The sequence below is a fragment of the Pangasianodon hypophthalmus genome, chromosome 22, assembly GCF_027358585.1.
Source record: "Pangasianodon hypophthalmus isolate fPanHyp1 chromosome 22, fPanHyp1.pri, whole genome shotgun sequence".
Classification (NCBI taxonomy): domain Eukaryota; kingdom Metazoa; phylum Chordata; class Actinopteri; order Siluriformes; family Pangasiidae; genus Pangasianodon; species Pangasianodon hypophthalmus.
In genome coordinates, this window is record NC_069731.1 from 1,289,295 (window position 1) to 1,300,713 (window position 11,419).

General features: G+C 36.7%; 1 protein-coding gene across 1 annotated transcript; it reads right to left on the reverse strand.

The window, feature by feature from the left end:
- Nucleotides 1-4,652: 4,652 nt before the first annotated feature.
- LOC117595784 (uncharacterized) lies at nucleotides 4,653-8,293 on the reverse strand. The gene is made up of 7 exons (XM_053227823.1): nucleotides 8,281-8,293; nucleotides 7,903-8,157; nucleotides 7,669-7,768; nucleotides 7,399-7,453; nucleotides 6,132-6,235; nucleotides 5,578-5,691; nucleotides 4,653-5,087 (listed from the first exon to the last, which is right to left on the reverse strand). The coding sequence occupies exons 1-7, from the start codon at nucleotides 8,291-8,293 to the stop codon at nucleotides 5,021-5,023; spliced, it is 708 nt and encodes a 235-aa protein (XP_053083798.1). The 3' UTR covers nucleotides 4,653-5,020.
- Nucleotides 8,294-11,419: the final 3,126 nt, after the last annotated feature.

Below are 11,419 nucleotides of genomic sequence, written 5' to 3' on the forward strand. Positions count from 1 at the left end.
TGCTTCTCAATTTGAGAAGGGTTATAAGGCCATCTCCAAATAATTTGAAATTTGTCATTCTACAGTGTGACAGATTGTTTACAAAAGGAGAGCCTTCAAGACAGTTGCCAATCTTCCCAGGAGTGGGCGTAAAGAAAAACCCCAGAGGTATAAAGAAAAACCCCAGAGCTATCATGTGACATACAGGCCTCTGTAAGCACATTAAATGTTTATGTTCATCACAACATAATCAGAAAAAGACTGAACAAATATGACTTTCATGGAAGATTGGGTACCGTGAACAAACCGCAAAAGTTCTGGAACAATATCCTTTGGACCGATGAGACCAAGGAGGAGATCTTTGGTCATCATGCACAGTGCCATATTTGGCGAAAATGAAACACAGCATATTACGACAAACACCTCATACTAACTGTGAAACATGGTGAAGGAGGGGGAAGGGGGTGGGGGTGATTTGAGCTTGTTTTGCAACCACAGGAGCAGGGGAAACTTGGTCATTGAGACAACGATGAACTCCACGTTATACCAGAATATTCTTGAGATAAATGTGAGATCATCTGTCCAGCAGCTTAAGCTGGGCTGAAATTGGGTCATACAACAGGAGAATGATCCTGAACACAGCAGCAAATCAGCATCTGAATGGCTAAAGAAGAGAAAAATGAAGGTGTTGGAATGGCCAAGTCAAAGTCCAGAACTCAACCCCATTGAGATGCCGTGGTGGGATCTTAAGAGAGCTGTGCATAAACGAATGCCCTCAAACATCAATGAACTGAAGCAATGTTGTAAAGAAGAGTGGGTCAGAATTTCTCCAAAATGAGACATGAGAGACTGAAAAACTGCTAAAGAAAATGTTTTACTGTTAAATGTTTAATGTTTAAAAACTGCTAAAGAAAATGTTATTGTTGCTAAATGTGGTTTTACATGTGACATGTAGGGTGTACTTATTTTCCCCACCTGTTTTCTGAATGTTAGTTTAAGTTTTGGGGAAAAACTTAAATTATTGAAGTTGGTGAAGACCACACAGTTGTTATTTAGGCCCGGATAAATAAAAACAGAATTGAAGAAGCTGTACTTTCTTATTTGCATGACTGCATATATGTAACAGATGAACACACATGAAAACACACGACGTATAAAACAATATATCAGTATAACTTCATCGATCTCCTTTAATCTCCATTTATTTCTCTACACAGGTGTTCTCACTCAGAGCAGTGATTGGGGTGTGAAATATCCCGATAAGCCGATCTGTGCTGTGAGAGGATTCAGTGTCTCCATTCCCTGTAGTTATTCTTATCCAACATCAAATCCCAATATTCAGGTGACGCAAAAGCTTTGGTGCTCAATGAACACAAACAGAGATAAGTGTAAGAATCCACCGCATGTTTATAGCAGCTCATCAAACACCAAGTCAGACTTTGAGTACGTTGGAGACAACAAATCAAACTGCACTTTGTTAATCCACAATGTGCTGTTCAGGTATTCTGGAGAGTACAAATTCAGATTTATAACTGATCAGCCGAGTGACAGATACACAGGTGATCCTGGAGTGATTCTACAAGTTACAGGTAAATTTTAATGAGTTAATATAAAAATCCAAATTATTCCTTCTCTGTATAGTTTACTCTCCTCACCTATAGGAATGAATTATAGTTTTGCAAATCTTTCTTTTTGTGAACTTGTGGAATCTATTGCCGAGATCAGCTTTAATTTTTTCAAAAATCTCATTTAGCTGATGTTTATTATTCAATAAAACATTTTTAGCTTTGTGAGAAATCCTGATTCACACACAGTTCCTCACAGTTTGTGTGGTCTAAGAAGAACGAGCGCTTACCTGCATCAGGACCCGTTCTTCACTTTCCTGCTCTAACCTACACATGGAAAACCAATGAAACGATCAGCCTTCAGGTCGAGGGTGGGTCCATCTGCTCACAACATTCCTGAATGTCTCGAATGATTACTGAAGGAAATAATGTGTCTTGTGTTTATTTAAATATTCACATGTTAAATACTGTTGTTTTTTAACAGGTGACAACTCTGAAAATCCTGATCACTGGCCAATCTGGATCATTGTTGTGTTGACAGCCGAACTGATTTTCATCATCGTAGCTATCCTAGCTGTGATTTACAACAGGAGGTGAAACAGTCTAAAAAAAAACTCACAATCTTTTGGTGAAACAAAAAGTGTCTTTATAAAAACATACAATTTTGACATGTCACAAGCTGTACTGCCAAACTGTTATTTTAGTATTTAACAGCAGTTATCATGTAGTTTGTGCCTCAAACAGGTTTCTGTGTGAGCGCAGGAGTGTCGACACTGAGCAGCAGAAGGAGGACAATTCTGATATCTATGCTAATGTCCAGCAGAAGGAGGACGATTCTGATATCTATGCCAACGTCTAATAGCAATGAGCTGACCACAGTTTCACACCTCATGCTCAACTTAGTCTTCTTCTTGTGAATTTCCTGTGTGAGATGAAAAAGTTACACACCCCTTACATTTCCTTTGTGTTGCATTTGAGCTCAATTTCATGATAGACAACTTAGCTATTTATTACATTTATTGGAATTTCAGTCATGGAGCAATTTTTGAAGTTGGTTTAGAAACAAACTTCTTAATTTCTATTTATTTATTACTTTTGCTGTATAATTTAATACAAGTGATACACAAATGAAACCTACACAACCTGTAACAGAAACCAACACACACTTGTCTGTATACGCGGCATATCTAGTAAATACTTCCAGTCTCTTTGTGTTAAAGCACATCTTTTACAGTTACTTCCTCTGCAGAATGATGGGGTTTTATTTTTAAGGCCTCAGACTTGTTTCACATTAAACTTCTAGAACAATAAAATTGTGTTTATGTTCTAAAGCATGTGATTTTTTTCTTTTTTTGGGAGGATGATGGTTAAAAGACGTGAATGAATTCACATCCAGAGTAGGCTGATTAACCAGATGCTGTATTACAACTGCTCAGTAAATCAAGAGAAAATGTACAGAGGTTCAGGTTTCCATCACTGGATGGCGATGTTGTTCTTTGCAGCAGACCTCAACACATTCTATGTATTTGAAGACATGAACATACATCCCCTCTGATCTGGTGTAATAGCGAAAAAAACCCTTTATCTATATTATTCGAAGTAGACAAATACATTAACATAGCAGTGGGCATGATCATTATCATCACTGTTACTGTGTTAATTAATAAAGTCAGAAAATCTAAAGATACATAACAGCTTATCAATAGGAAGAAATCTAATCTCCTGCATCATGAGCAAAAAACTTCACACAGCATGTATGTTACCTTATACATAAAAATGAATACCTTTTTTTTTTTTTTTTTTGGTGCATTATGCTTAAAATAAGTTTTTGTTAGGGAAAAAATGATAAAGCACTCTGCTAAAATGAGGATGCGAACAATCATTTACATTTACTCATTTGGCAGACACATTTATCCAAAGTGACTTACAGTTGAGCAGAGCAGATGAAGCTTAAAGAACTTGCTCAAGAATCCAACAGAGGCAGCTTGGCAGTGCCGGGATTTTATATAATTAAAAACTCCCTGCATTAAATGGTAATGATCAACATCAGAATCAGAAAATCTTGTTTCTAAAGCCGTATTCAGACGGGATTAGTTTTGCGGACTTAAGTAATGTTGTTGGAGGATGTTTGTAGGATTCTGAGCAAAATCACACAGGATCAGGGCTCTCTGTATGAATCCCACAGATGGGCGTGTCTTCATGATGTACGCATGGTTGTTGCACTAAAAGTAGCCTACTACACACACCTTATACATTTAATGCAAATGGATTGCTTTGTCCTTTATTATACAGTAAGTGCTGGTTGTAAGGGGGCGTGGCCACAAGTCGTGCTTGCGCATCAGGAGGTCACGTGACTATAACATGTATACAGGCTGTACCTGCCACTGCAACTCGCTCCTGGCAGGTCTGCCTCTGAGCGCCATTCGACCTCTGCAACTGATCCACAATGCAGCTGCACGACTGGTTTTCAACCTTCCTAAGTTCTCCCACACCACCCCATTGCTACGCTCCCTCCACTGGCTTCCTGTAGCTGCCCACATCAGATTTAAAACACTGACACTTGCCTACAAAGCCAGAAACGGACCAGCACCTACTTACCTCAAAGCTCTTATCACACCCCACAATGCACCACACTCCCTCCGGTCCTCTAGCACTGCTCGACTGCTCCCACCATCTCTCAGGGTACAAGGAAGACCTGCATCAACACTCTTCTCTGTCCTGCACCTAGATGGTTTAATGAACTTCCCCTAGATGTCTGAACAGCTGAGTCACTGGCAGTCTTCAAACTGCCAGGTGTCTGTGTGCTTTTCTTACTATATTACCTCCCGAACAGAGCTTCTAGACTGATGGTATTCTTAGTCCATGACCTAGTGAACCAGTATCAGGATGTATTTATTGATAGAGACTTCAAAGCACTTCTGTAAGTCGCTCTGGATAAGGGCGTCTGCCAAATGCCATAAATGTAAATGCACCTGGCTAGTAGTAAGTCAGTAACTTAAAAGCTCTTTATCAACATGTCAATTCACACAGGATATACAATATATTATCTCTTGTTTATTCTACAGGTTCTTTTTAAAATACAGCGTAACCTTTCCAGACACGTTCATTTGCATGTATGTAAACAATTTCTGACGTGACGGATTCAGGTGGAACTAAAATCCCTGAGAAATTAAATCCATCTCCACATGTAAAACTAAACCTGTCTGAATAGGGCTTAAAGCACCCTAAGAAGTAAAAGAAGCTGTTTACTCAAAAACAACATGAATTACAATAAAGAAATCACAAGAATGTGTTAAACAAATTCATTTTAAATCTCCTTCCAAACAAGATGTTTACAGCAAATAAACTGACACTTCCTATGACATTAGCAAGTCTTAAATCCTACAGAGTTACATGCATGGAGAAACCACAGGCATTATGATGATTACTAAATAAAACTCATCTGCACTGTGGGTGAATGAGGTGTGAAAGCGTCATCAGGCCTTTTTCACAGCGCTGTAGATTACAGAATCGTCCTGCTCCTGCTGCTCAGTGTGGACTCGCCTGAAATTGCACACAACCCTGTTTATCAGCCACAAATTATGCACGTTAGACTGCTTTTACTCTACACTTTGTGGTTTCTCACTAACACACTTACATTTAAAGATATGAGAGGCTGGTGAGGAAAAGACTGTTTATAGCTGCGATAACGCGAGTGAGAACAGGAACTTACTTGTTTCACAGATGCTCAAGAGCATTAAAGTAATTATAAACTCATATAAAGTACAACATGTTCTTTAATAAAGAAAAATTGTAATCACTGGGACATTGCAGTAGTGTAAGATGCTATTGTTGATAAAATTGCCATAACAGCTCACCACAGAGTGTTTTATTCCTTATTTACAAGATAAGATAATTATAAGATAAGATAATACACACTGCTTTTACAATTCTCCTTTAGTCTTAATCTGCCTCTGTTTTCCATAACAGCTTAAATCACATCGTACTTTTGAAGCAATTAATCTGTGGATATTTTTATGTTTTTCTTTCTTACCGTTCGGTTGGTTTGTTGGGTTTGATGCACACGGATGCATAAATCACTCCTCCTTTATCTAACACTTCTTCATCAGGCTCAGGAACTTGATTTAGCTGCACTGTGACCTGTGAACTTGGTGAGAGAGAAAAACAGAGCTAACACAGTGCATGTTTTTACAATTCTATATTCCTCTCAATTAGAGCTGGGTGATATGACAAAAATATCATATCACAATTCTCAAAGACATTCTATGATACACGATATGTATCATGATATTGCAGGTTTGCACACAAACTGCCAGCAGTACAGTAGTGTTTCATTTTAAAACAACTGATTTATAAAACTGAAAAGACATTTGTAAAGTTATTGTACAAAATTTTACCATCAAATCATCTGCTTTCAGCTATTTAATTAATTTATTAAAGAAGATATCCATTAGATTTCAGAGAAGCATACTGTGACATAATTTATCATGATATCGGTTTTATATCATCAACAACATAATTTCCACAACTTATTAAACTGTATTTTAAAAGCAAGTTCCACTGTATATTGCATTATTGTTTTTTTACCCTTTTGTTGTTGCTTTGTTTTGGACAGACGAGTAAGTCACTTCCTCCTTGTTCATCATTTCTTCATCAGGAACTTGAGAAACTTGGTTTAACTGTGGCTTTGTCTGTAGAAACATAATGCAAGCATCACCAGTTCTACTGTGCAGCAGTGTGGGAAATAATCAGTAACACATTATTTGTCCAGTTTAAGTCTGTTGATGTTTAGTAGATGATCAGCTCGTCCCCAGTTCTGTCAGAATTTCAGCTCCAGTTCGTGTAACATCAGCTGATAACCTTTTAGACGTGGTGTTAAAAGTAAGATAAAGATCATCTGAAAATCATGTTGAGAATCAGTTGATACGCTGCTTTAGGACAGTCTACATCAGACGCTTTTTCCCCATGAGGCCCACTTTGCAGTTTTTGGAGAACTTGCTCCTCGACACCCAACAAAACCAAACTCAAGACTTAAACAACTGCAGAGTATACGTATAAAAAAACAGGGCTTGAATTGTCTATTATTAACCTGCTAATGAAATAAAATACAATAAAATAAAAGAGATCAACATGAAAAAGAGTCTTGTAATACAGCAGACCTGAAAACCCTGAAGAAACATAACGCCATAAAAAAGTCACAATAAATCCACTGCGTGTGCTAGAACACGGGGAACCCTAAACTGTGCTGTGTTCATCATTTCTTAAGACCATCCCTTGTGAAAACGATTCCTACTTAAGTGCATAAATAGTGTTCTTCAGGTAAATAGTATTAAAACTACATTTTTCATGAACTATACTTTGCTGTATTTTATTAAAGTGTATTTTATTAAAATAACCCTGTAAATAATTCTTCAGCATGCTGTAAGGAAGTTCACTTAAATAAACATGTTTCTTAACATACTGAGGTCTACATGAACTAAAAGTATATTTAACTCTTATCAAATTAAAGTGTATTATTTAAAACAATAATAAAAAAAAGTAAATTATGTTTTAGTAGTGTATTTACAATGTACTTCAAGTGTAATAACAACTGTGTCTACAAATTATATTCTTGCATCAAATTGTGTACAATTAAATTGTTAGAAAAAAGTGCTCAAGGCACGACTAAATGCATTTAAGGTATATTTAAACATAATTTAATTACAATTTAAATACACTTGTGTTCTCAGTGTTGTCAAAATACCACATTTTGTATGTATTAAAGAGTACATATAAAGTTCTATTTAAAATTCTATTTAAATCCTATACTTTTTAAAAGTGCAATTAAACACATATTTCTTTGAAAAGGTCATACCTGTGTTTTCTCTCCACTTTCCCTCCCGTTTTTTTCTGGAGCTTTAAATTTCCTCCTAACAGAAGCAGGAAAACACACAGTGCACATGGACATGGCCTAGAACACACACTGATCTCACACATCTCATTAAAAAAGAGTAAGGAACAATCAAGTAGAGCTAAAAATCTACAACTGAAACTAAATCCTGAGACTCGATTAAAGTCCAACACAGGATGTGATTTTTTTTAACACTGTGTAGATTGTATTGTATGGAAATATGTAGAGTTTTACCTCCTGTTGTAAATCACAGCTGGGACAGCTAAGACGATGAAAATCACTCCAGCTGTCACTAAAACAATGATCCAGATTGACCAATGACCAGGATTTTCACCTGTTGAAAAGAAAACAACAATATTGAATTAACATGTGAATATTTATCTGAATATGTCACTTTATTTCTTTCAGCAATCATTAGAGACAGTGTGATATTTAAACTTCAGGAATGTTGTGAGCAGATGGACCCACCCTCGACCTGAAGGCTGATCGTTTCAGATCCTGACGCCTCATTGGTTTTCCAAGTGCAGGTGTAATTCCCAGAATCCCTCACGGTTAGAGCAGGAAAGTGAAGAACGGGTCCTGATGTGTTTAACTGCTCGTTGTTCTTAGACCACACAAACTGTGAGGAACTGTGTGTGCAGTTCACATCACACGTCAGATTTAACGAGTCTCCTTGTTTAAGGATTCCGTTTCCACTCAGCCTGATTAGTGACACCTTTAAATCTTTTTCAGAGAGCAGGAAAGACTCCACGTCAGTGAATCAGGATTTCTCACACAGCAAAAGATCTCGTTATTGAATAATAAACATCAGCTGAATGAAAAAATTAAAGCTGGACTCAAGTCTACTTTCACGGTTCATGAAGAGAAAGATGTCAACAAAATTATTTCATTTATTCCTATAGGTGAGGAAAGTAAATTATACAGATAAGGAATTATTTGGATTTTTATTTTAATCATTAAAATTTACCTGCAACTTGTAGAGTCACTCCAGGATCACCTGTGTATCTGTCACTAGGCTGAACAGTTATAAATCTGAATTTGTACTCTCCAGAATAACTGAACTGTAGATTGTGGATTAACAAAGTGCAGTTTGATTTGTCGTCTCCAGTGTACTCATAGTCTGACTTGGTGTTTGATGAGCTGTTATAAATATATGGTGGATCTGTACACTTCTCTCTGTTTGAGTTCATTGAGCACCAAAGCATTTGTGTCACCTGAATATTGGGATTTGATGTTGGATAAGAATAACTACAGGGAATGGAGACACTGAATCCTCTCACAGCACAGATCGGCTTATCGGGATATTTCACACCCCAATCACTGCTCTGAGTGAGAACACCTGTGTAGAGAAATAAATGGAGATTAAAGAAGATCAATGAAGTTATACTGATATATTGTTTTATACGTTGTGTGTTTTCACGTATGTTCATCTGATACATATATACAGTCATGGGAATAAGAAAGTACAGCTTCTACAGATTCTACAAATAACCTCAGGTGACAAAAAAAAAAAAAAAAAAAAAAAAAAAAAAAAACAGATTTCAATATTTAGTCATTTTTTCCCCAAAACTTACACCAACATTCAGAAACCAGGTGGGAAAAAATAAGTACACCCTACATGTCAAATGTAAAACCATATTTAGCAACAATACCAAAGTAAAACGTTTTCTTTAGGAGTTTTTCAGTCTCTATAACATGGAGTTCATCATTGTCTCAATGACTGCAAGTTTCCCAGCTCCTTTGGTTGCAAAACAAGCCCAAATCATCACCCCTCCTTCACCATGTTTCACAGTTAGTATGAGGTGTTTGTGGTAATATGCTGTGTTTCATTTTCACCAAACATGGCACTGTGCATGATGACCAAAGATCTCCTCCTTGGTCTCATCAGTCCAAAGGAAATTGTTCCAGAACTTTTGTGGTTTGTTCAGATGCAATTTTGCAAACCCAAGTCATTCTCCATATTCTTTTTTTCCTACCAACCCTTCCATGAAAGTCTTTATCCAATTATGCTGTAATGATCATTTAATGTGCTTACAGAGGCCTGTATGTCACATGATAGCTCTAGGGTTTTTCTTTATCTCACTGAGCATTAAACGATCTGTTCTGGGACTGAATTTACTGGGACACCCTCTCCTGGGAAGATTGGCAACTGTCTTGAAGGATCTCATTTGAAAACAATCCTTCACACTGTAGAATGACAAATTTCAAATTATTTGGAGATGGCCTTATAACCCTTCTCAGATTGAGAAGCAGCAACAATTGCTTCTCTGAGGTCATGGTCCTTTCTTCTTGGCATGATGTTGACACACTCCAAACTGCAAAAAGTTCTGCTTTTATAAAAGGTAGTCACACTTCTTGATGATTAACTAATCTACTAATCTTGTGCTATTTTTTTTTAGTAACACCTGGCTGCTATTCACCCTCTTAATAATTGTGGAAGTAGGAGAGATGTGTTTATTTTTTCCTGCCTGGTTTCTGAATGTTGGTTTATTTTTTGGGGAAAAAATGACTACATATTGAAATCTCTTGTGTTTTTTTGTCACCTACTTGTTTGTTTACAGAAGTTGGTGAGGACCACCCTATCGTTATTTAGGCGCTGATAAATAAAACCATAGAATCAAGGGAGGGTGTAATTCCTTTTTCCCCCATGACACACACACACACACACACACACACACAGGACAATGGCTTATTTAAAAATTTAAAATGTTTTTAAAGTAATTAACCTAATGTTTTGTTTATTTATACACATGTATAAATTTAATAAATGTGGCATGAATATATACAGATATCCCGCTTTATTGTGTACAATTCAGTAATAAGAAATAGACTGAAATTTCAAAATTAAAATAGTTACATAAACGCATCATTGAGAAATAAATATTAACAATCATAGCAGCCAGATTTCAAATTAAATTTATTCATCTCCATTAAATTGATATATTCTGAATATTTTAATAGAGACAGTAGACTAGACCTGAATCAGTAAAGTGTTTTATTCATTAGGAAGCCTTCTTGGGGAGGAAAAAAAAACGCATGTATAAAGCTCTTGCTAAGGCCACAGCCCTGTAGTTAGCTAATCTTGTTAAATAATCCTGAATGCTGAACAGCTGTTTAAAGGAGCTAATTTATAATGTATATCAGATAAATGAAAATGAGGTGCGACACAAAAACAAACACTAAGAACATGGACTAGAAAAACAAGAACTAGGCTTAACATGGAACCACAAAGGAACACAAAATGAATACAACAGACGCTAGACAAGGAGTGTTACAAGTGTCAGAACTGAAATACTTGAGCTCATTAGACCTTAACGTGATTCAGCTGTGCATGATCTCATGATGTGCATGGGGCTGATGGGTAATGTAGTCCTGACAGGTAGATTCATATTTATCCATTATTACTTTTTCAAAATGTTCCACCCAACTATTTATCCTGTCTTCAAAGTCTCATGTGTCTCTCTGCACTCTTTCAAAAGGTAACCTCAGAACCAGTAATGTTTCTATTTCTTCAAAAGCTCCTTCAGCACACACAATTCTAACTTATTCTTTTAGCTTACTGCATGATTTTACTGCCATCAGAAAGACTTTCCAAAAGAAGGAAAACATGACTCCTCATAAAATGTCTTCATCTTAATATTACCTCTGGAAAAAACTGACTTTCCTTACATGACGATATGAATGGTTTTATCAGCACATGGCAACCTGTCTGAAATGTAGTACAGCTACCTGGGGCTCGGTCTTTTCTGTCTGTTAGTTAAAGGTCAGAGGTTAGATGTACAGCAGGAGTCTAGTGGGTGCTCTTGTGTTCTTTGTCTTATCTGTTTTTTATCTATAATCGCAGTATTCAGTGTCGCCCAGATAAGGATGGGTTCCCTTTTGAGTCTGGTTCCTCTCAAGGACCCTTGCAACCATCACCTCTGGCTTGCTCATTAGGGATAAACTAATAAATTTCAAATTTATATATTTCTGTTCCACTGTTTTG

Coding starts and splice junctions, on each gene's coding strand:
- LOC117595784 (XM_053227823.1), bottom strand. Junction 6,236..7,398: donor AAAGTGGAGAGAAAACACAG/GTATGACCTTTT, acceptor ATGTTTCTACAG/ACAAAGCCACAGTTAAACCA. Junction 5,692..6,131: donor AACAAAGCAACAACAAAAGG/GTAAAAAAACAA, acceptor TCTCTCACCAAG/TTCACAGGTCACAGTGCAGC.